Source organism: Cyprinus carpio, chromosome A12, assembly GCF_018340385.1.
Source record: "Cyprinus carpio isolate SPL01 chromosome A12, ASM1834038v1, whole genome shotgun sequence".
Lineage (NCBI taxonomy): Eukaryota > Metazoa > Chordata > Actinopteri > Cypriniformes > Cyprinidae > Cyprinus > Cyprinus carpio.
Genome location: NC_056583.1, coordinates 6821353 through 6848101, shown reverse-complemented (window position 1 = coordinate 6848101; position 26749 = coordinate 6821353). Strand labels below are relative to the sequence as shown.

General features: G+C 35.7%; 1 protein-coding gene across 18 annotated transcripts in view; it reads left to right on the top strand.

The window, feature by feature from the left end:
* LOC109082616 (pleckstrin homology domain-containing family A member 1-like) overlaps positions 1-26043 on the top strand; it is a 61006-nt gene extending 34963 nt beyond the window's left edge. For 3 of the 18 annotated variants that reach the window (XM_042767346.1, XM_042767344.1, XM_042767345.1), the window contains 11 exons: positions 1425-1585; positions 4653-4709; positions 5009-5054; positions 7146-7243; positions 9886-10014; positions 10261-10398; positions 11423-11491; positions 14411-14475; positions 16611-16674; positions 17419-17508; positions 21668-26043. In XM_042767346.1, the coding sequence (XP_042623280.1) occupies positions 1445-1585; positions 4653-4709; positions 5009-5054; positions 7146-7243; positions 9886-10014; positions 10261-10398; positions 11423-11491; positions 14411-14475; positions 16611-16674; positions 17419-17508; positions 21668-21973 (1203 nt within the window). In that variant the 5' untranslated portion in view covers positions 1425-1444 and the 3' untranslated portion in view covers positions 21974-26043. Of the gene's footprint in view, positions 1-1424; positions 1586-4652; positions 4710-5008; positions 5055-7145; positions 7244-9885; positions 10015-10260; positions 10399-11422; positions 11492-14410; positions 14476-16610; positions 16675-17418; positions 17509-17868; positions 17940-21370 lie in introns of those variants that run through there. The other 15 variants (XR_006161304.1, XM_042767348.1, XM_042767347.1 and 12 more) reach the window with 15 other exon arrangements.
* Positions 26044-26749: the final 706 nt, after the last annotated feature.

Here is a 26749-nt window from a genome sequence, read left to right as displayed (position 1 = left end):
ACCGTTAGTGTGCAATCTTTCATAGTCTTTGAGTCAATGAGCGATTTCTTCTTTTTCTTCTTGAGGACCCATGCTACAGAGAGTGGGGCTGAAACAGGGGGGCAGGGTTTCATATTTTATTGAAGCATCCCTGGGTGCCACCATTGGCTAGCGGACCCCCACCTGCTGTTAGCATTCCATTGACTCCCATTCATTTTGGCGTCACTTTGACAGCGAATTACTTTACATCTGAGGTGTTTAAAGACTCCATTTGTCCATTCATTATTTCTAAAGAAACACGAAAATGTATAAAAGGCCCCATTACCTGGTATCTTACGTTATGGCCCCTTAGAAGCAGTTTTTGTAAAAATAGGCTAACGATTGCATCATAACCTGCGACTCTCTGTCGCACAGTAGAGAAATTACCGCATGGACAGGAGGAGAAGCTCGCAGGCAATCTTTTACTGTCTATGAGGCTATCGGGGGGACGTGGAGGCATGAAGTCAAGGGAGAAGCCCATAGAGAGTCCATAAAAGCAATGGGACAAAATTATTCAACAACGTCTGCAAGATTTGGTGGGTGTTTCAGATTTCTCTTGGCGCAGCGATTAGAAGACTTACAATTGTCGGACAGGTTGCTCACGTGACATTAACGTCATCAAGCTGAGTTTGAGTCTGCGCAGTACGCTCGACCCCCAGGAAGTGCGTGCTTCTCACTGACTTCACTTGTCTCCGTTGAATCCAACGGGGTCGCTGTGTCCATTTCTTTTACTGTCTATGGGCTGAAAGAGCTTTATCTTGCTCGAAACATGATCTTACCATGATAGCTTGTTAAGTTTTACTTTGTCAGTGAGTATCAGAGCCATGGAGGAAATTGTGTGTTGGATTTTGAGTGCTTGGACTTGAAATGCCTTCTCAGATATTGTACTCCTGTATCACAGCACAACGCTTGTTACATGGCAAACTAAAAACATATTAGAAATTGACACTGAAATTGAAATTAGAGATTCCAAAGACATTAGAAACACACACATCAGTCCATTGTTTGCTTAACTGTCCACCCAAGCCCACCCCCCAAAATAAAATGCATTTATTATGTCTAAATAAAAGTGTAGGCATAAATTATTCACCCTCATTACATTCAAAACCCATAAGTCTTTGCAGGTAAAGACTTTTCACCTGTGTTAATGTCACAGTCACGTCATTTGTATTCATGCAGCTTCATCTGACAGGATTTTCATCAGCACTGAGGTCTGAAATTAAGTAGGTGCCACTTCCATGGAGCATGACCAAGGATGACATCATAGGAAATAATTACCAGCATTTTGCCCGATGATTACACAGAAAGATTCCAAATTTCCTTTAATTACCATCCTCCACCTCTTTCTCTACCCTTCACATGTTCTCATCTCCTTTATAATGAGCATTGTTTTCTTTGTGTTGCAGGGTAATGCTTAGTCTCAGAAATGCCGTACGTAGATCGTCAGAATCGGATCTGTGGCTTTCTAGACATAGAGGAAGTGGAGAACAGCGGCAAGTTTTTACGTCGCTACTTCATTCTGGACACACTGGAGGGCAGTCTGGTGTGGTACATGGATAACCCTCAGGTACCTACCCATCTTCATTTCTTTCACTCTGTCAATGCATTGTTAAACGCAGACGGCCTTATTTCTACATCTGAAGGCCTCCCTTTGTTTTAATACTTCTGTTGAAGTTGTTACATGTAATGTAGCATGTAATTTTATCAAATATGGCAGTATGGTGTTCCTCAGGGGCTAGTAATTGGCCCAATTAAGTTTAATATACTGTATGTGTTACGGATAAGATTTGGAATCAAACCAAAAATTCTAAATGTTTATATATATATATATATCAGAATAGTATGATTACCATAACATTCAGTTTTTGTGCATTCTTCCACCTATGTGGACAAAAACTCCACAACTGAATCTACTGCATCAAAAACACTGAATACTGTTACTAAATTAATTAATAGCCGTTGCTGAAATAATCAGACTTACTTACTGAACTGCAAGTTATTACTTTTATTGTGTCTGATCTCAAAGTGAACCAAAAACATAAAACCTGAAATCATCATTTTCGGCAATAGACTACTGAAGGCAGAAAATGCAATAATAATGACCTTTTTTTTTGTCTCAAATATTTCTTATTCAGAAGAACTAAAAGATAAGTTAATCGGACCATTAAGGAACTAGAAGCATTAAGAGGATTCTGGCAGTAGAACCAGACTCACTAAATTTCTCACAATTTCCATCCCAAGTTACTGAAAGCATGTGGGTAGATATACTGCACACCGCAGCTCTGCAGTAAGATGATGTTGTGTCTCAGTGGTTGTTGAGCAGTAACTGTAGAGAACTACAGCGTCAGTGCTGTCAGAAGCAGGAAAACCATAAGCCACAGTTAACCTTTTTCTGCTATCACAGTTAGAATGTTGATATGCAAAACATTGTGTGATACTAACATTTCCTCTCTTACACACCTTTTATCATTATAGGTTTGGAAATCATCAGTATGTGAACTTTTTGTACAGACATTGACTGTTTTTATGCTGAAACTTTGCTAATAGTTGCTGTAGAGAAGTTTCACTTTCCACAAGCATGTGGGTAAAGGATATTTGTGCCATGGCCTCTGTTGGACTTATAATCTTATAAAGTGTTGGAGGGCTTTGATCTGTCTGATCTCCAGACCACTTTAACCATTCAGATCGAGCACAGTTATGGTGTTTGTACGTGTGTAAATGTATTTGCATCTATGTGGGCCACACTTTGCTTTACTGTGCACCTTTGTAAGGGTGTCTTTGTCTGAGACTCCAGACTAGCAAACTAAATTGTTCCTAACTGTATTGAGTTACATGGAAGGAACTTACAAGGATGGTTATTACAGTGAGTTTGATGAAAAATACCTGTGTTATAACCTTGCATTTTTTTTCCCATTCTACTGCCTATGTCTTGTCTTTTTCATAGCAATAACACATTCTGTTTGAACAGCTGCTTAGAACTAACAATATGTTCTACATTACGGCTCTCATATACTGCATGTGTATATTCATATGTATATTCACACTTTAGTTTGGGGACCAGTTCTCACTATTAACTAACCATTAACTCAATAAACTCCTAATTTGCTGCTTATTAATAGTTAGTAAGGTAGTTGTTAAATGTAGGGTAGGCAGTTTCAGAGAGAATAGCAATAGCAAGCTCACTTTGGAAGCATAAGATCCCACCCTCCCTGCAAATCACTCTCCAAAGCCACACCAAAACACATGAAAGCGAACAGGCAGACCAGAGGCTAACCAGCGACACAATGAGAGACTGCATTGGTGGAGGGTTGAATGCAATGCTGTCAGATTACCTCATGTCTCATTCACCGGTGACAAAACATTACAGTACAAAATGCATAATATAAAAAAAAATAATAATGCCTGACATTCTCACTCGGTCTGCAATAGCATAATGGGACGCGCTGATGACATATCATGTCTGCGCATGATATATCATCAGATATGATTGGACGAAAATATGTTGGTCATATGCCTTCCACAGACAATATAAATACATGTAGACCACTTAATTTAGTCATTGCTATCACGATGTGAAGAGACTTTCATCCAGCATAACAAAAAATGTTTTTGAACCAAATCACCTACCCTGCCTTTAAGCAGTCTGGGTTATATGAAGTGACGGGAACACTTTAAGTAAAAAAAAAAAAAAAAAAAAAAAAAAAGAAAAATAATGACTTTATTCAGTAATTCCTTTGTCAACAGTCTCATCATCTGTGCCACAATGATGTGCTGTTTCTACATGTATTTAGCTTTGATTTGAAAGAAAACAGAAAGCATCCTTGTGGCGCGGCTGATACAGAAGAGCATACACAGCATATGGTGACATGGAGAGACACAGAGGAGACAGTTGACAAAGGAATTATTGAATAAAGTCGTTATTTTTGTTTTCTTCCCTTACAAAAAGTGTTCCCGTCAAATTAAGACAAATTAAGCTTTTACGGGTTTGGAACGACATGGGGGTAAGTGATTAATGACAAAATTATCATTTTGGGTTGGAGTATCCCTTTAACATGTGCTTTATAGGTACTAATAAACAGCTGGTATGCTAGTAATATGCATGCTAATAAGCAACTAGTTATTATATATTATATATTCTGCCCTCATTTTCACTCTGGTTTAATGTGGTTGTTTTGGAGTTGGATCAGAAAGAAAGCTTTGACATTAACTGCTCTGATGCTTTCAGTGCCTTAATGTCATTTAGCCTGGAGTAAATGAGGAAACCTCAGGTGAAACATGACCAGAACTAAGTTCACTGATGAGGTGTCCATGTCAGGACCTGTCTTTTTTTTTATTCTTCATGTTCTTTCTTTGTTTCTTTTAATGGATTCTCTCTTTTCTCTTGGCTGTTGCAGGTTCTGTACCAATCTCTTTATCTAAGACTCAGTCAGTAGCTCCAGCCAGCATCTTTTATTGATGCCACGTCTGACTTTGAATAATTTACCTCATTGCATCTGTAGATGTGGGCTAAAACTTTCATAGACCCCTGTGCAATTCTACAACTTTGGAGAATATCGTACACTCGCCGTAAATGTATTCTGTCCACGTTTGTTCAGAATTTCAGCTCTAATTACTTCAACCCTCTCCTTCTACAGAATCTTCCAGAAGGAACATCCAATGTCGGCTCACTCAAACTAACATATATATCCAAGGTTTGTAAAAGATCTGTTATTTCTGACTAATGATGACTAGTTATTACCAACTTTATATTCACAGACATGAATGATATATTTAAAATTGTGTGGCTTGTTAAGAAAAGTAACATTCAGAAAAAGTGCATTCAGATTCACCATTTTTTCTTTTTTTTTTTGTAATGGCTGGCCATGTTGATTTAACTCTTATGTATAATAAAACAGCTTTTTTTATAGTGGAAAATGTTTTAGTGCACCTTTAAATATGTGTATGCATAAGGGTACAATATTATTCATCTGGTCATATTTTGTCATTAAAGGTTAGCGATGCCACCAAATTGCGTCCAAAGGCGGAGTTCTGCTTCGGTAAGAATTTGATGTTTCTCTCTCCATGTCACTCTGAGGATGCAGTACACGGAATGTAGGGCATGTTAGACCATGACCCCTGACCCTGGCTATTGTTTCTGAGATTAGAGCCAGAGACAATCACACACTGGGGGTTCTGTGACTTTACCCGGTGGAGTTAGACGAGAGGCCACTGTGAGGAGTGTATGTGAGCAACATAATGCAGATACTAAAATTAGTCACACATTGCATTTCCTTCTCTAAAGTGTTTAAAGGGATAGTTCACCCAAAAATGAAAATTTGATGTTTATCTGCTTACCCCCAGGGCATCCAAGATGTAGGTAACTTTGTTTCTCCTGTAGAACAAAAATTATGATTTTTAACTCCAGCCGTTGCAGTCTCTCAGTCGTATAATGCATGGCAATGGTAACAGAATCTATGAGAGTAAAAAAAAAATCATGCACAGATAAATCCAAATTAAACACTGCGGCTCGTGATGATACATTAATGTGTAAAGACACAAAAAAATCTTTCAAAACAAGAAATTGAATATTATAATGTGTGTGTGTATACCTATACCTATCTACATATCTATATAATTCACAAATACACATATAAAAACTATTAAACATTTTAAATATTATTATTATATATTTTTATTATATATTATTTTATTTTTTTATTTATTTTTTTTTTTAGCTCTTATTCACACAATGTCCGAACTGTTAGAACTCTTGTGAACGCGCTTCACAGCAACAGACTCATATGTCAACAACTTCTTCTTATATCTCAAATGCACAACTCACACTCAAAAATCCAAAACAACCACATGTGTCACAAAAGGACAACTGAAAAAAAATCAAAAATCCCACTGATCAGTGTCAATGTTCCACTTGAGAGATAGGTGGCGGTAATGCACTTATAAGTCTGCGATCCAAAATTTTCATTTTTGGGTGAACTATCCCTTTAATAAAGTATTAGTCTGACCCTCCCGGTGTAATTCAGGCCCAGTGAACACTGTTCGTTCTTTAACTTGTGATGGGAAAATCCATACTTTTACTAGTATTATGGAATACTACTGTCATAAAATTGAATCTTGATATCACAGCTGATTAATGTTTTTTTTTTTTTTTGGAAACATGGACAGTAAGTTTTATGTGTGTTAAACTGACCACATGAACACAGTTACCATAATAACTGCCTCTCTAGCCAGCCACACTAAAGGGATGTGAGAGTTTTCACTTTTAGAACAGTAACACAAAATAATTTAACTGGATTTTAGATGTTGTTTTGTGACTTGTAAAGACAACATTTCATAACATAATTAACAGTGACATTTAGAAATGAGAAGTACAATCTTTCAGCTTGCAGTATGTCAGTCCCACTTATCAGGAAAGTGAGCGTGCACACACACACACACACACTCACACAGTTTGACTGAATCATACCTCATTAATAGCGGTTCACTTCCACAGTTTAGGCCAATTACATTCATATCCGCAATGAACCATATCAGAGTTCACATGACCACCTTTTCAAGTGGACTCTGGTATGGTTTGTTGGTGCACGAAAGAGTTATTTTAGTGTCACTGAGATACTAGTATAGATTTTACTAGTATTTCGCTATTTGAAATTTTAAGTTTTCATTTTAGTTAAAGTTTTATTTGTTTGTTTTTAATGTTTATACAATAGTTATTTCAGTTTTAGCTTCAGATATTTTAGTAAATCAAGTTGAAAATGAGAAATGTTGTTTTGGCTAATATTTTAAATAAAATATGTTGTTGTTGTTTAGTTTTGTTTTTCCTCCAGCTTATTTTATTTCAAGTAATGAAATTGTTTTTATGGTAGTAGTTTTAGTTTTATGTAACTATAATAACCCCTGAGTGAGAGTTTGTAAAACCGTATTCACATCATTCAACCAAACTTTCACGTCAAAGAAACCTGGATGCGCACCAGAAGTGGTAGTGTGAAAGCACTCTTCCTCAGGCCTAGAGGCACACACTTAGACAGGAACAGATGTAATCCATTTAGCCAAATCCATAATGCCACTAAAATGTGATTATATCATCATCTCCAAATTCTTTAAATATAAATCTTTGTGTCTTCCCACAGTCATCAACGCTGGAATGAGGAAGTTTTACTTGCAGGCCAATGATAAGCAAGATTTAGTGGAGTGGGTCAGTGCACTCAACAACGCCACCAAAATCACAGTAAGTCCCTGACCCTAGATCAGATTCCTCTTACTAAACCAGAGAAGAGTTCAGATGGTTCTTCAAACTGCAGATTTTGGAGAACTAAAGTTTGTGGGTGAACAGACACAATTAGCCTACATTAAATACAATTTTCTCTATTAAAATTAAGAAAATAATTTTATATAACCAATTTGTTAAAAGTTAAAGGGGTCATATTATGTTGCTAAAAAAGAACATTATTTTGTGTATTTGGTTTAATGCAATGTGTTTATGTGGTTTAAGGTTAAAAAAAAACATTATTTTCCACATACTGTACATTATTGTTTCTCCTCTATGCCCTGCCTTTCTGAAATGTATTCATTTTTAAAACGCTCATTGTTCTGAAAAGTGAGGTGTGCTCTGATTGCCAGCTATCCAGTGCGCTGTGATTGGCCGAATACCTCACGCATGTGATGGAAATGTTACTCCCCTTACCATACTGTGATGCCGTGTCCTGGCGCAATGAAATGAAACCAATAAAACCCATTACAAACGAGCCATTTGTTGCATCCAGTGGGCACATAATTACTGATTATGACTTATACTGTCTTTTTACGCGCTGCGTATCACGCTGTGTAAACATAAAACCATGTGTGCATTTGTGATTGGAGAAATGACAAACAACAAGCGCTACTCTACACTGCTCAAAACTTGCATATGAATCATCAGCTGCAAATTCTTTAAATATGTAAACGTACTTACAGGCTGTGAGTCAGAAGCGCCAGACTGTCCTTGCAAAGTTGGAATTGCCCCACTTTATAGAAACAGCTTTTGTGCACAGCCGGCGTTGTAGGCTACTCTCCCAGGTTCAGGAAACAGTCCTCCATAAAATACGCTGCACACATCTGAATATTTGGGTTGAACTGTTCTGGAACAGTGTTGTAAATACAGGTTAACATTGATTTGTAGTTGTGTCCTCTTTTAGAAGGCCAAACAAAGTAGTTTCGCTTTCACAATGAAACACACAGCGTCTCCACAACATGGCGGCAGCAGCATTACTACAGTGAGAATCAAAGGTTACGCCTTCTTTCTTTGTGTGAACATTTGGGCGGCGTTATGCAAATATTCCCACACAGTGATGTAGACATGTGGGGGCGTGTTTAAATGAGGCGTTTTAGCAGGGCGTGGACAAGTCTTAACTTTTATAAAGAATATCTCTTAGGTTTGAGACCTTAGTATTTGTAACTTTATGGAACTTATCTATTCACGAACAGCTTGTAACACAGCTTGTAACACTCATATGACCCCATTAAAAATATACATACATAAATATACATATTTTTTGAATATGTATGCATTAATGGGACACAGTATTGCAACATTTTCTAGTATGCCTCACACAGACATGCCCTCCACTCAGCTTCATGTTGGTAATGTTTTTCCTTCCAAGAGCTTTCCGAGCACCTCGTGTCTGATCTTGTCTCAGGATTGCTGGAGTACAATAATTATCCCATAAGCAAATGACACCCTCTCACTACACTTCTCTAAAATGCTATTGCATGGCAGCTTCACAATTATTTTCTTGTCGGATGAGGATCTCGTTTTATTTTTATTTTTTTTAATATTTTTTTTTTCATTTAAGTAGATTAGAAGTATTTAAAGAATCTTATAAATGCATGCTTAAAAATACATAATTAAATCATTCATGAATTTGATTTGTCTGTCAAATGAATTTTAATTGTTCTCAATATAACAACATTGTTTGAATGTTAATTTCTAATAACTTTGTTTGAATGTTAATGGCAGTATTATCATGCAGTGCTGGATGCTAACGTGCTTATATGATTGCCACTGACAGTTTGTTTTGGGTCAGAGGTAGCATGTGTAGTGATGGTGTATTGATCAGTGATGTGATTTTAGCCTGAAGGCTCTAAACAATGAACTGCCATCCACACAGAAGCTGCTGTCGTGTCAGTCAGGCTTTACTAGCAGGCAGCACTCTGTATCAGCTGGACCAGAAGGACAAATTATTCATTTACACTGAGGGGATATGTCTAGTGTTGTCTAGTCTACATTTCAGAGTTTATTTATTGCAACAACGTGAAAAGCATTACAAACTTTGCTACTTATTATTATTCTTCAACATTAGAAAAAACTAATTGGCATCAGTAAGATTTTTTAAAAAGTATCTAATACTACTCACCAGGGCTGAATTTATTTAATCAAAAATACAGTAGTTATATTGTGAAATCTTTTGCCATTTTTAATATATTTAAAATGTATTCCAGTGATAGCAAAGCTGCATTTTCAGCAGCCCTTACTCCAGTGTCAATTGATCCTTCAGAAATCATTCTAATATGCTGAATTGGTGCTCAAGAAACTTTTGTGCTTCGGAAAACTTGATACATTTTTTTCAAGATAGAATATAAAGTTAAATAGAATAGCATTTATTTGAAATAGAAATCTTGTAACAGTCTTTATTGTCACTGTTGATTAATGTAATGTGTTTTTTCTGAATGAAAATATTCATGAATAGAATGGTTTGATCTTGAATTGATGGTCCTTGTCAGACTTTTTTTTTTATTATAGAACTATAGAACTAATATACTCTTATAAAAAAAAAAGAAGCTGTCGCATACAGATTTGTTATGCTAGTTTGTATTTTCTTGTTTCTTCTCCAGGTGCCAAAGTCAGGAGAGCAAGTGGCTCATAATACAACAGAAGCTTGTGTGGACACATCGGGTGCCATGAAACAAGTGTCCTACAAGACTGAAATTATTGCAGGAGTGCCCATCACCACCACCACACAGGTCACTAAACCTCACGACACATTAACATATATTAAAGGTGGAAAAACAAAACCCTGTAAGATACACAGAGCAGTACCATGATATCAGATGGTTTATACTTTGATATATATTGTGGTACTAAATGATTCTCACTTTCATTTACCCTATGTTGATGCAGTATCATTACTTATGTAGCTAATGCTACACATCTGAATAAAAAAAAAAAGGATGATGTAATAAACCTTGTTGTATGGCACTGGCTCTCAGGAAAAGGGTGAGGATCAGAATGGTGCAGACAGGAGCGGGCAGAGAAAACCTCCCGGTCAGCTGCCGTATTACTTGAGCCGGAGTAACCAAGACCAGTCAGTCATTAAAGCTGGATATTGTGTCAAACAAGGAGGTGTGGTGAGTAAGAAGTGCAGAATAAATTTGTGTTTTAGTTTATTGTTGAGTATCATATTTCATCAGTCAGACTTTTATGGCTTATATAGTATGTTATAGGATGATACATAGCTCATACTCGAAGAAGGTGGGGAAAAAAATTATTCTAGTGGGCAAACTGAGAAAAAATATACACTTTTATGCAGTTGCTGATATTTATATGGCCAAAAAGTAAGATAGAATTCTGTTTACTTGTAATGTAAGCTATTGAGATGTTTATAACAATATAGCAGACTACTAAATAAAACATGTATGCATATGAAAACATACATTGTGATGCAATACAATGACTGAGAGACAAAAAAATATTCCTTAAAACCTGATGTATCATATTTAGTACTTACATTTTAACATGATTTTTCTAAAATATTGATGTATAGATAATTAAGTAAACCTATGTTGCTTCAGTCAAGTAAGTGTTTATCTTAAAATATTACTTGCAATATTACTTAATAAAAACCAGTAAATATTTCACAGAAAAAAAGACTTGTGTACAACAACCTGAAGGGGGATGTTATTAAAATTGTACTAAAAGGCCTTTTACTTCCTAAAAAACTTTAATCTTTTGTACAAAAAAGTGTACAACAGGTTTTTTCATCATGATCATGTTAATAATTTAGAGGATTTAAAAAAATGTGCATATCAAATATGATCCGGCTTTATTGTGTGTTTGTAGTGAAATTTAGGTGAAGATTCACTGGCAAAAAAGGTCCGGTTTCTACTGTAAAAGCATAGCAACGTATAAAGCACAGCTCACACAAAATCACTTTCAAACCTAGCAGCTTTCAGTTGGTCAGTGTGGCAAATTCACATGACCAACTTGAACATGAAAGAAATCTGCCCGCAAAATTTTGCTGAGCAGTTGTAAATATGACTTAAGCTTAAGTTGCCTTTCTGCAGTGTATGACATGAACACCTGTCATGTGCCAAATGCATAATCATACTGTCTACATGATATAAAATTGTCTTAAAAGATGTCTTTCTCTAGATGAAAAACTGGAAAAGGAGATACTTCATGCTGGATGACAATACACTGAGCTACTTCAAATCAGACATGGTTAGTCTCTCCCTCTCTTGCTTCCTCCTGCATCTCTCCACAGCCTTGCGCATTGCTGTTGTCCTTGAATTCTTCTTAAACCCACTGACCTGTTCAGCTCTTTGTTTTCATTGTGTTTTGCACCTGTGTGTCTGTGAGCCTGTCTATAAGCTCCCATCTGATAAGTGAAAGTCTGGCCTGTGTATTGTTCATGCCATCTGATCCTGTGTCCAATCACTTTTCACCAATGAAGCATATTTACATATGTGCCCCCAGAATTAGACCAATGACTCATGTGGGAGTCAAAACTTGTGTCCAGTGGAGGCTATAAGAGCGTGTGTGTGTGTGGGTGCGTGTCTGTGAGCAAGCCTTGGTGGTTGTTTGAACTTGTACACAATGTTATGAATTCCTCTTGCTGTGTGTCAACAGGCTGACTGCGTCTGAACATGTCTGTATCAGTGGCGATTGCTTTAGGACAACACGGGAAGCACATCTTCCTCTTAAATTTCAAAGAGGAATTCATAATTATATTTAGAAACAAATATAATTCTGTTATATTTAAAAATATCAACAGGGCCTGAGTTGAAAAATTTAGGAGCGGATTAAAGAACGTTAGGGTGCTCTATATATATATACATATATATATATATATATATATATATATATATTTTTTTTTTTTTTTATATATATACACACACATACATATAGTGCTGTAGAGATTTTTGTGCTGATACTAGAGAAATCTATATTTTGAAACAGCAATCCTGTAGAATGCACAAGAACGCTGCAGTTTTACTTGAAAAAGTGCAGTAATCACATTTATTTAGTGAAATCATAGCCTTTTGAAGTTTAATAATCACATTAGGCTGTATCGCAATTGTTTTTCCATCCTCAAATTTAAGACCTCTCAAAATGATAATTAAGATGTTAGTTATACCATGTTATACAAAGATATTTAAGACTTTGCATTAAATTTTATAAAACTAAAAAAATTTTTTGACCTAAAAAAAGGTCTCCAGGGATTCGCACATGCTCCTAAATACATTTTACAATTTGCACACATTTATTTTTAGTAGCAAATGTGAGTTCTCATTCAGAATTACTTTATACTGCTTGTCTTTAACTATGGTGTACTAACATTTAAATGAATCATTTGAACCAATGCACATATTATGTACACACTTGTTTTTATGCTGTACTTAGATTTAAAAAATAACATTTTAATTCGTTAAATATTTCTGTAAATATATATATATATATATATATATATATATATATATCATATATATATATATATATATATATATATATATATATATATATAATTATACTGCTCACCCTGCCCTTTACATAACCATAATAACAAACCTGTTCCCAACCTTAACTGTGTCCCACCTAAATAACAGCAAAAGTGTTTTGCAATCCTACATGATCATAAAAAGTACACTGTACCAAGCAATTAATTTTTTGACATGAATACAGAATATAAAGCGAGACCAAATATTCAATTATATTTTCTTTGTTGTAATTTCTGTATTTAATACTTGGAAAAGCTGCTTTTGAAAGAAAAATGCAGATCCCAAATAAAAAATATAATATATGAACAGGCTTTTTATGCTATGATTTAAATCCGGGTCAAGGCCACTTGTAACTTTTGAAAAGGTTAACACCACCTTTGACCCTGAGATATCAAGCCCTGCTCCAAATAAAAAAAAAAAAGTGTTCCTGTGGCTCAGTGTTAGAGCATTGCGTTAACAGTGCAAAAGGTTGTGGGTTCGATTCCCACGTTAGGTAAAAAATGTTAGCCTGAATGCACTGTAAGTTGCTTTGGATAAAAGTGTCTGCTAAATGCATAAATGTAAATGTAAAATCTCAGTACTTGAGCTAAATAGCATGAATTACTAACCCTACAGACTTGGGAAATTAACAGTTTCATAATCCAGAGTTGAAAGTGACACTGGGTTAACAATTGCAAGACGCCTATAATATCACTAAACTCACTGCAGTACAGATGATTGGACAATCGATTGGCATCCAACATACGTCTCCTCTCAAATAAAGTGACTGCCATGTCTGATAAAGAAACCAACATTGGCTCACCTTTATTGCTGTAGTGGTTTAAAATCATGGTAAACGGTTATAAATTGTTTTGCCTGAGGCGATAGAACAATGGAAAGTTGTTCCACTATTCAAACACACAACTTCCTGTTGAAATTTTTTTGACGCGTTATTTCCCACGGATTTATAGTAGCCTAATTATTTTTATTCCCATGAAGTTAAGAATAGCAGAGACTACTAAACTGATCTTCTTCCTCCGACAGTGAAAATTCAATGCAATTTGCACTAGGAGTTAGTCATATGAGCAAAATCTCACTATGAATGTTTAAAGGTTACATGTCATATCCAGAATACAATTCTTCACCTATTGCCAATTGAGAAGCTGTTACAAATCATACAAAAATAATTGTATTTATTCAAATCTATTTAAACTGAACCAAACCTTGACCAGATTCAGATTTCCATCAATCTAAATAGAGGCTAATGGACTACGATTTGTGGTTGTAAAGTATTGTATTTGTTAAACACCATAGGAAAAGACAACTGTGATGTCTTAGGTGACAAGAATTTGTTACAGCTTTGGCAAGAGCACAGGAAGCCACTGGTTCTGTGTGTGTACTGTATGTGTTTGTGTGTTTGTGTGAGGAGGCCAGGCATAGTAACGAGGCTTGGTCAAAGGCTAAATCATACAGTAGATGTCAATAAAGGCTATTTCAGGGCTGATAATCACAGGCCTGCGCGCACTGCAGCATCCTGCTCGGGCCTGTACTTCCTCACTGCACACACTCAGCATGGCTGGAATGTTTGCTCAGTGCTGTTTCAATCATTTGCATGAAATAAAGACAATTTTTAATAGATTACTGAATGAAACTTTGTTTTTAGGAGCGGGAGCCATTACGAGTTATTCCTTTGAAAGAAGTCAACAGGGTGCAGGAGTGTAAACAAAGGTCAGTAGTGCTTCATTTGTAGTTTAGTTTAGTTTAGTTTAGTTTAGTTTAGTGTTTGCCAAATACACTTTGCCACCTTCCCTGTCATTCAGTGTTCCACAAACAGGAACGTAGACCATTGGTTGAGCCAGAGGTTGACAAACTGTGTAAACAAATCCTACACAATGCTTAATTATTGTCTCGATGGCATACTTATAGTTGCACTTTAAAGTGGCATGTAAAGTGGGAAAGTATTTTAACATTAAAATGACTGCACACACACCTTCATTAAATATGATGCGATTTCAAGTTTTCCTTTCTCTTTGGAGTGTTACAAGCTGTTCGTGAATAGATAAGATCCCTAAAGTGGCAAAGACTAAAGTCTCAAACCCAAAAAGATATTCTTTATAAAAGTTAAGACTCAACCACGGCCTCCTAAAATGCCTCTTTTAAACACGCCCCCACATGTCTACGTCACTGTGTGGGAAGATTTGCATAACATCGCCCAAATATTCACGCAAAGAAAGAAGGCGTAACTTTGATTATCACTGTAGTATTGTTGCCGCCGCCATGTTGTGGAGACGCTGTGTGTTTTGTTGTGAAAGCGAAACTACTTTGCCTTCCAAAACAAAAAACAACAAAACTATAAATCAGCGGTTAAGTTGTATTTACAACACTGTTCCAGAACAGTTCAACCCAAATTTTACGGAGGACAATGACTGTTTCCTGTGAGAGTAGCCTACAATGACGGTGTTCTGACAAATAATGCTGACTCACAGCCTGTAAGTACATTTTCATATTTAAAGGATTTGCCACGGATGATTTAAATGCGAGTTTTGAGCAGTGTAGAGTAAAGCTTGTTGTTTGTCGCGCATCCGATCACAAATGCAGACATGGTTTTATGTTTACGTGGCACGATGAAACGCAATAAGTCACTATAATCAGTAATTATGTCCCCACTGGATGCAACAAATGCCTCGTTTATAATGGATTTTATTGGTTTTGTCTTGTCGCACTGGGACACGGCATCACAGAACGGTAAGGTGCGTAACATTTCTGTCACACGCTTGAGGTACTGAGCCAATCACAACACGCTGGATAGCTGGCCAATCAGAGCACACTTCGCTTTTCAGAATGATGAGCTTTGTAAAAATCAATGCGTTTCAGAAAGGCGGGGCATAGGGGAGAAACAGTAATGTACAGTATGTGGACAATAATGTGTTTTTCGAACCTTAAACCGCATAAACACATTTCATTACATCAAATACACAAAATAATGTTCTTTTTTAGCAACATCATATGACCCCTTTAAATGAAAATTCACCCACTGTATTTATTGTGCTTATTGTGAACAACACATCTATTTTATTGTATTTAATTTTATTATTTGTTTTATTTTATTTATGTTATTTGACCTTGTGATGTTGATTCAAATAACTGGACCTTCCTAGTGAAAATGCCCGACTTTTCTCTTGAACTAAGTCCATGCCTTAAATCGATATCCGTTTTATCGATAATCTGTTACACTCAGATATATGTCACAATAAGGAAGAAAAGATCTGTCGCTACTTCTATTTCATTGTAACTTTAAGTGCATGCATTTAAACTGTGACTGATTGTGTTGGACAACCTACTAGACACTAGGTTATTACGTCTGGGAAATCATCTGGAAAGCATTATGCTCTACTTCAACCAACTTAACTGAGTAGAAACAACTGCAAAACATTTCAGAGTAGATTCACATACATTCTGCATCATGAATGAGAAATCATCCGACAAATGACTTTCTTAGGAAACATTTGTGACGTTAGCAATATCCAATTTTTTTTAAAAAAATGGGATCTTCCGGATGAAAACACACACACTGAACAGACGTCACGGTGATGTATGTGTTCTGTCAGGATATGTCAGGCAAATGCGGCATTTCTTATATTTTTATTTACTCAAGGCAGCCAAGTGTATCTTAATACTGACGTGTGACAGTTCACAATGTTTAAAAGTTCCGCAGTTTGGGACTTGGGCAGAGTTTCATAATAGTGCATAAACAAACAGTAATAAACAATAACAGCATTCCCATCATTCATCTGTGCTGCTGTGCTGTTTCACCAGCTTTTACCCATAATTCTTTTGTTTCTGATATTGATTTGTGTTTTTAGTGACTTAATGATGAGGGACAATCTTTTTGAACTGGTTACTACCTCAAGAACTTTCTACTTTCAGGTAGGAATGTCATGTAAGAAATTCATATTAATTCTCCAGCGGGTTTTACAACAGTGTTTTAGTGGCAGGTTAAAAAATAATGTTTTTTTTTAAACAAGGCACTAAAATACTGACTTTTATTTAAAAAAGAAGAAGAAGAAGAGCATCTGAGAAATCAAGATGAAAGTATAATAAATAAAACATTAACATGCAAAGTATGCAAAGTGTCCCCAATTGGTATTACTGTATTGAAAAGAATATTCATTTGATTTAAATTGGTGTTTTATAATTTGATTATTTTATTTCATATGTATTTACAGTATTAATATAGCTTTTAGCATTTTATCGTTGGATTCATAGACAACTTTTATTGTTGGGACAATAGTTTTAGCTGTTGTGTAGTTTTGTCACATTGAGTTACTTTATTTGTAGAGACACATTAGACACATCTCAACATAAATTTTATTTAAGATGGAATATAACTTTCATATTTCGTGATAAATTTTTAGCAGCAAAAAAAAATAAAAAATTTTTGTTCAAATAAAATAACTGGAAATCCCATTTTTGATCAGATTTTCAAAAATTGTTCCATCGACAGATAAGGTTGTAACAATACCTTTAAATCTGAGGTGGAGCTTGGTCTCAAATGTTTGAGAGCCACTGATGTATGCACTTTCAAGCAAGAATAAATGTTTTAATTGATTGTTTTTACATGTTAAAAGTTTGAACAAAAATGAAAGCTGTCTGTATTTTTCTCTGTCTCAGTCGGACAGCCCAGAGGAGATGCACGGCTGGATCAAGGCTATCTCTGGGGCCATAGTGGCCCAACGGGGTCCTGGACGCTCAGCAGCCTCTGTAAGAATTGACTTTGTTTAGTGACATTCTGAGTTCTCAGCCGTTTTGTGCTCTTCTGGTTTGATTTGTCTTTTGTGAAGTGTTTTGTAGCCACACATCCTGTCCATGTCCAGCCCAGCCATGTTTCTCAGATGTCACTCATTTATGTTTGCTGCTGGAATGACCAAAGGTCCAATCTTAGAAGGATAGTTTACCACAAAATAAACATTTGTCATTGTCCGCTCAAAAACTGGCCCAATTTACCAGACTGCCCATTTTAGTGTATCCTCTCTGTGCCTGTCTGTCTCTCTCTCTGTTTCTCTTTTGTTTTTGTTTTTGTTTTTGTCGTGTCGGTGCCTAATGAATGTGCGTGTGTTACAGATGCGTCAGGCCAGGCGGCTCTCAAACCCTTGTATACAGAGGTATACATACTGCAATGGTGAATGCAGCACGTATGTGTTGAGATCAAACCCCTTGAGCTTTGTCCCTGTTTGTTTGCATCCAGCCCCTGCTTAGAGTTTAGAAGCCTGTAGTCCTTGAACTAGATCTGAGCAGGGTTTAACTACCCACAGACAAACCAAACTAAAACCAAACCTCTTATCATGCTGTTGACATCCATCATCCATCATCCACATTTACTCTTTTAATACACTTTGGCACATCCAAACTAAACATCTCACTTATTCATCTGATTACCCACACTTCTGTCCAGCAGGGACATATTATAGTTAAGTAAAACTGAAACTAAAATTAAATTTAAGTTAAAAAAATAGAAAAGTAAAAGAAGCCTTAACCAATCATAGTTTAGTTTGTCAATATTACTGTGACAATTATAAAATACGTGATTATAAAATATAGATGGATGAATATTACGCTGGAACAGATTCTTACAGTTCAAGATTTTCTAACTTTAATCATAGATTTATTAGAAAAATATAGAGTTATAAAAAAAATCGACAGAACACACTGAAAGAATCTAATTAAGGCTGAATGGAGTCTGTACGTGCATCGGTTCAGGCTGAATTAATTTTAGAAATTTGTGGAGAGGAAGAATAATAATAGAATGTATTAGGGATATCCGTACAGTGCTGCATGATGTAAAAGCCTTGATTGAATCATCAAGATTGCCAGCACAACAGGACATTATTTACTAGAGAGTCCACACTGATTCATAGAAATATTTAATAATCTCTTTACAAAAACATTTCCATTTGTCATCTATTAGTTTAGTTGAGCATTACTCTTAGTGTTTATACACAGCGAGTTATTATAATAAACTCTCATCATTCATGAATTATTAATTCAGTTTAATAGATGCAGTACGCAATTGTGAAACTGCAAGTTCGTATTGAACTTCATGTAAGAACTCTTGAGTTTAATCTGTTGGGTTTGTTTGAAATCAAACTGAAATATAATTATCAAATCTTAAGTAAATGATAATATTACATATAATAAAGAGGGTCCTTATAAACCACCTACATTTCTTATAAACCACCTATATAAATTTCCACCTATGTTTGTAATTCATACAGTACCCAAATGTTGACCCATCCAGATCTCTTGTCAGGCTTCTGTAAAGCTGATGTTATTTTTTCCCCTCCACCTTCAGCTCAGTTTGAACAGGAACAAATTGTGCTTAGTTCTTCGATTATTTAGGCTGTGCTTTGTTGTACACTGTTTGTAAGTTTAGGTCTTTGGATATTTGACTGGAATGGTCAAATAGTGAGATGGTCCTCGCTGCGGAACACATCCTGCACGCTGCAGAAGATTCAGGGGGCGTGGTTGGATCCAGATCTAGCTCCTCCCACCTTACATATACCTAAACCCACCCATCTCCACCCCCTAGATGTGGATCCAACCACGCCCCATAATCATTAAATAAATATGACTTTTGCCTAACCAATTATCATTTATTAACTGATTATTAACTATGACTTTTGCCTCAATAAACTGCTAATTTGTTGTTTATTAATAGTTCGTAAGGTAGTTATTAACTTTAGGTATGGGGTTGGATTAAGAGATCTAAAATATGTTCATACAAAATAAGGCATTAATATGTGCTTTATAAATTCTAATAAATAACCAATATGCTAGTAATATGTATGCTAATTAATAGTGAGAATTAGTCCCTAAACTATTACTACCAACTTTTTTTCATTAAATACTATATATTGCCTTCAACATATTATCTGATATATCATATAATTTTGTATTCATCATGTTTGTTCCCCACATTTGACTTCCATTTACTTACAGTTTGCAATCCATTCCTTAACCTCACCTGCTTTTTTTAAATATTTTTTTGATGTTTATTACAGGACATTATTAAAACCAAGGCAAAATATCATGAGTATTAACGATGCACCGAGTCATTTATTCCTTTTTTTATTTTTATTTTTAATCAAATCTCTTTAAAATAGTGTTGACTCTAGTCATGTGTGTCTAGGAAAAGCTGTTTTAATCTGTCATGTTGAGGTCACATCACCAGCCTTGTAATTTAACCGAACACACATTTCAAATAAACATATTATGCAGCTAGCAAAACATAAATAAAAAAGACCATTTAAGGGATAGTTCACCAAAAAAAAAAAAAAATTCATCATTTACTCACCCTCATGTTGTTGATTTAAATATGCATAAAGAAAGTCATACAGGTTTGGAGTGACAGAATGAGGAAATGATGGCAGAATTATTTCTTGGTGAGCTATCCCTTGTAAAAAAAAGAAGTATGCTTGACACTTTAGCCATTTTTCAAAGCTATAATTATGAAATTACATATCGAAATTGTACTTGAGTCCTACTGAAGTGGGTCAAAAAAGCACAAAATGCAGCTAATTACATTTAATATACATTTAAACTCTAATTAATATTCATTAAATTCGTAATAACATTAATATTAACATTAAATTCAGTTTGCACTTAAGCATGTTAAGCATAAGTGCCCCTATTATTGGTTATGAAAGGTTCATATTTTGGTTTTGGGAGTCTCCAAAAACAGATGCAAGGTCAAAAAACACTTTCATTGTCTTACAATATGCATTTATTTTTACCTTATTTGCTCAACGACTCCCAAACGATTCACTCAACGATTAATTTTTCCAAACACCTCCTTTGCGTGACGCTAATCTGCTGTGATTGGTCCGATTGGTCTCATTTTCATTTCATCATGCCTGTAATGCCTGATAAAGCAGCATTTGTGTACAGCGTTACCGGGGAAACCGCTATTTTTAACATTCCAAAGGCACCTAGTGGCAAAGAATGAATTTGCATTTTTTCATTCAGACCAACACGAAAATACCAACAAGTGGGAAGACTATATGCTAATGTTTAATGTTGACGTCAACATGAACCAGCTTGGGATTCGTTTTAAAACCGACTCGTTTCAATGATTCAGAGTCAACTCTTTCTTTTGAGAGACAATAACTTTATACACGGTGCACTTTCAGATTTAAAACTTTGCAGGATATTTTCATTCACTGAAAGGTAATTTTCAAAAATCCATATTAGGGCACTTTAAGTATATTATTTTCATATTAATTGCTCTTTTTTTAAAGAATGCTAAAGTATGCTTCTTTTTCACAAGGGATTTCATTAATGTTAAGGCCTGTTCACACCAACACAATTGTTCGACAGTTTTTCACAGTTTTTGTATAGCGTTTTTGCTTTTCTGTTCACACCAGTGAAAGAAAATCACACTGTTGTTAACAGGCCTTTAGTTTTTAATTTAAGAATATTGAAAATGAATACGTCTCCTCAAAGTATTTTATTTAACCTGCCCTTATAGTATATGTTGAATCCTTGTCCCGTCTGTTTTTTTTTTCGTCTGTGCCTTCCTCAAACGCTGTTTTAGCTGATGTCCACCTCTCATTTGTTTTCCTTTCAGAGATTAAATATGACGCTGAGACACTAACAACCCAAAAACAAGCCCTTCTTCTGCACTACCACCTGTCCTGTTCCTGCTATATCCCAGAATGATCTACAACCTCCTATCTGCTGTAGCTTTCACTGCCATTGCTCGCTGACTTGACTGCCGCCCATGTCCTAAACCGTACTAAACTTCCTACTGTTCCACTTGCTTCACCTGCTCCTTGTTCTTGAGTTTTCTCTTCCCTTTCTGCCAAAGCAGTTTTCTCTGTCCTGACCGACGCTGCATTCTGTAACCATTCCTCAATCTCCACAGGAGCCCGCTGAACGAACCTCCGTCTTCTACTCCAACGAACAGAGTCTCTCAACTCCTCGCTCACCCCTCCCCACCGAACTCCATTACCCAGAATGCCGTTCCCTCTCGGGCCCTCAGCATGGCGTGGGAGGAGACAGACCTGAACAACCTGCGGCCGGGGCCACAAGCGCGCCTGTCGCTCCAGGAGTCGCCCCAAATCTTCTTCAAGTAAATGCTGACAACTCATCGCCATGGCAACCGAGAAGCGGCGTAATGCAGCCTCCAGATTGCCCAAAAGATGAAGAGATACATGTTACCCAGGTGTAACAATGTACTTATTATTTTACACACACATATTACAAGCTATTAATGTCAAAATCAGGAAAGGGACTCTGGAAGATTGTGAATCGAGCCCAATGCACCATGGGATTTGGAGTTTTCCCTGATCATTTTCAAGTCTCTTAAAGAACTGCACGCTATGAAATAGGTTCATAATCTAGAGAATTCATAAAGAATGAAAAAAGTTGCTGATACCAATAACCTATTATTTTCCTGTTACAACCAATAACCAATATTGTGGTTGATATTATGAATCTATTGTTTTTAAATCTAAAATACCATGTAAGCAAAGTGAATTCAGTGAAATCAGGCATGAAAACACTCGATGTACAGTAGAAAGTATGGACATTTACTTTTGCAAGACTATATGGTTTAAACTGGAAGATATATTGTTTAAATAAAATAAGGTATTTATTTTTATTTTAAAAATATACATAATAAAATAGCTTAATTAATATTAAGATATTATTAATAAACAATTGTTTCCAGTATTGACCTTATCAGATAGGGTCATAAATAAATTTAAACAAAATTATGCTACTTATTGCTGATACCAGTAAGGCCACTAATAATCCTTGAACTCTGGTTTGATTCATTTTAATTAATCTGGTGCTTTTACATCATTTTTTGGGTGTACAGTTCAGACTTTTGTCCTAAAGTAACATATTCCTTCCTTAGATGCCATTGGGCCTTGGTGGTCTTGTTTTTATTGGTAATTGAATTTCATTTTCTTTGTTTGAATGCTTAATGTATAAACTGAATTGGACTTTTTGTTTGACCACAACAAAAAAGACATAGTTGTACTGATATGATTTGTATTGCTGTAGAGAATATGTGTTGTGTGTTATTATATTTCAGTGTAAAACACACTGCCACTCTTTATGGTATGTTTCAGACTAGAGCTGTGCGATATTGAAGAATAATGCAATTCCTTGTTAAATAATGCAATATTTGATATGACAGGCCTATTGCTTTACGTTTTAGAAATCAATTTAAATCATATTTGAAAAATATTTAAAAACTGAAAATGATATAACATATATATATATATATATATATATATATATATATATATATATATTTATGTATGTATATATATGTATGTATATATGTATGTATATATGTTTTGCTATGCACCCTCGATGCACAGGCTTCAAAGCGGAATTACATCACGACTAAGAGGAAGACAGCAAAAGTTTAGGGTGTGATCTTTCTTGGAAAAGAGATCATCACTACACCTTCTGAAAGTGACCATCAGTATTTTAGCATTACATAAAAAGCAATGTCACAAATCTGAATGTAATTTTAACATCAATGTAAACCAAAAAAAATATATAATTTATGACACTATATAATTAATGCATGATTCATCAGAATTAAACTGCAATCTGCAAAACTGCGATTTGGCAAAGACTGCGATTGTTTTCATGAGCAGCTTGTCAGTGAAGCACAGCTCTGTGATCAGTAGTACATACGGCTCCATCCGAAGGCCAGAGGGCGCTCTCGTGCTGAAACGCCAAGGGCCAGATTTATTAACAGCAAACCATCTTTTGCCATTAAAATAGAACTGTCAGGATTTACTTGAGACACGCAGTGAAGAATTAGCACTGAAAAGTTGTAGACACAGTTATTTTTGTGCCTAACCCTAATGAATATGCATCTGTAGGAGTTTCTCTTTCATAAGCAAAATTTATGGGAGGAGAGTATTAAAATGAATCACGCGACACAAATTACTAATGGTTGTGCTCGTCAAATTACTGGTATTTGCTCTATTATTTAACGCTCCAAAAAAGCATGTCTTAAAGCAGATGCTGATTTGCGCTGCTCTTGAGAGATTGTGTTGGGTATTATGGAAATGATCTGGCTGTGTCTGTGTTCTTTAATTTGCGCGTATAAGTAAATCATCTGCAGAAATTTCCATGCCCATTGGCGCTGTTTTGAAATTGTGCTCACGCACTAATTTACTCTGTTTAGTAAATATGGCCCCTATTTTGCCCCATCGTGGACACAGTTATTTTTGTGCCTGACCCTAATGAATATGCATCTGTAGGACTTTCCCTTTCAGATACAAAATATAGGGAGGAGAGTATTAAAATGAATCATGCAACACAAATTACTAATGGTTGCACTTGTCAAATTACTGGTATTTGCTCTATTATTTAATGCTCCAAAAAACGCTCACGCACTAATTTACCCTGTTTAGTAAATATGGCCCCAATTTTGCCCCACAGAACAAAGAAAACGCATGTCGTTCCAGGAAATCCCTATCGCTGCAGGCCTGCAGCTGAATAAACAAAAGGGCATTTGCGGACTTACAATGGCCACCGTGTACGCCTGTCCATTAAGTGAACGAGACCATAGGGTGTCCCATTCGTCATTTTAGCTTTCAGAAGGGTGCTCGATAGTGCCCCCTTTGCAGCCGCTATGCATCCTCGACGCACAGGCTTCTACCCCACAGAGGAAAACCACAAGGGTTCAGGTTGCAATTTGGGACAGGGCTAATTAACACGCGACTGGCTTTTAAATTCTTATTATAATTGTTATCATAATAAAATATATTTATAATGCATTGCTAATCTACATAGCCTTTATCACGGCATAGAATATTATGAAATAATGTGTTGCGTTTCTTATTCTGCGTAAGAAGCCACATCATCTCACGGAAGGATTTTATTTCAAACACACGACTGACGTTATGAAGTGAATTAGGAGTAAAAACCTAAACGTGTAAACGTGTTATAGCAAGCGAAATGCATGCTATAAGCGAATTTAGATTCGTAGTGCTTTCAGGTAACAGAGCCGTGATTCACTGACAAGCTGCGCGTAACAGTCTTCCCGATTTCATAATTGCGCATGACGATTTAATCATGAGTTTGAATTTGTGTAGCCCCACTTAAGACATAACTGACTGTGTTTATATGAATACGCTACTCGTTAAGACAGGAATTTTGACATCTTTGTGAGTGTAAAAATGCGCGAAAGAAAACTGAAACTTCAGGTGTGTGTCAGACAGCAAGGAGTTGTTTTCTGCAACTTATTGCATTTAATAACTCTTTTTAGCATCAAGCACATCACGTAAGTAGCAGATGTGTGCCCAGTCTATTCTCTGCTGTATGCATCGACCTAAAAACTTTGAATTTTAACAACGTTTTGACGTAGACTATTATTAAAATAATTAAGATATCGCATGCTGTTGCGATATGCACATCGCAATATGTAAAATACGATATTCCGATATATCGTGCAGCCCTATTTCTAAATCACCATGTGGCAGCTCTCTTTTGGGAGCAAGACTCTATTTAGTGGCACTTCTGTTTTTCAGATGCATGTGAATGTTTGACTATTTCTACATACAAAAACACTCCAGACATGTTTGTTAAAGAGGTTAAGATTACTTAATGCATTATGTAGGTTATCATGAACTTATGACAAATAATAATTTTACTGAATTAAGATTATTATTAATTTAATAATATACTATTGTTCATTTATAATTCACATTCAATTAATGTTTGTACTTACTTAATTAACACTGTGAGTATTGTTTATTCTTAGTTCATGATACCTAATGCATTAGAAATAAATGTTATCGAATTGAACCTAAAGTATTACTGTAACAAACCACAGGCATCCACTAAATGCAGCTGTATGGACCCTTTTCACTGATAACACTATACTTTGTTTTATATTACCGTTTTAAATGACAGAAAGCTAGTTAACACTGCAACATGAGTGTTTGTAATACAACAGCTGAGGGAGAGATGGTTAATTTGACATGCTTCTCTCTTCTGACTGCTGTAGTTAGTCTCTGTATATGTATATCCTGTTTTGTAAAGTTATAGAAATGCTCTTTTGCTATTGAAGCAAATGAGAATGCAAACATGTGAAGAGGGTCCATATGTATTAGTGTGAATGTAACCAGAGTCAGTGACCCCAATAATTAATACTGTATATGGTTTTCTTGTGTATTCAGACGCTGCACCATGTTTTTTGATGTGTAATGTATGTAGTTGTTGTTGACTGGAAAAATTATAAGTTTTTTAAATGAGTCAAAATAATGTATTTGCTTTTCTTTTAGGGTTAGGGTTTGATTCAGGGTTAATCTATAGTAATCAGAATTAACTTTATATACATACAGTGTGTGTGTGTGTGTGTGTGTGTGTGTGTGTGTGTGTGTGTGTGTGTGTGTGTGTGTGTGTGTGTGTGTGTGTGTGTGTGTGCGTGTGCAAATTCCGAGTATGGGTCACCATACTTGGCCACACGTCACTTTATTCACTTCACTCACTCACTCATACAAAAAAAAGTATTACAGTTACTAAGTAAGTGTGTGTGCGCGCCTACTAAACCATAATTTGGGGACAAATTTGTCCCTAGAAGTGAACCAAACCTCCTTTGGTGGATGTCTCCATTTGTTAAAACATAAAAATAAAGTAAATTAAAAGAAATAAATGCAGGAAATGTTCAGTTAGGTTCTAGGATTTATAATTATCTTAGTATAAAGAAGTTATTTACTTTGCAGACATTATTATTGTCTGTAATGTCTGTCATCAGTTTGCATTAGAAAAACAATGCACTAAAACTGCCGAGATGGATGAGCCTACAGCACACTGCTGACACACACTACCAGTCAAAGGTTTGGAATTTCCATTTATTTATTTTTTATATTATTACAATTTTAAAGTAACTGTTTTCTATTGTAATATATTTTAAAATTTATTTTATTCCTGTAGTGGAAAAGTTTAATTTGATCCTTCAGAAATCCTT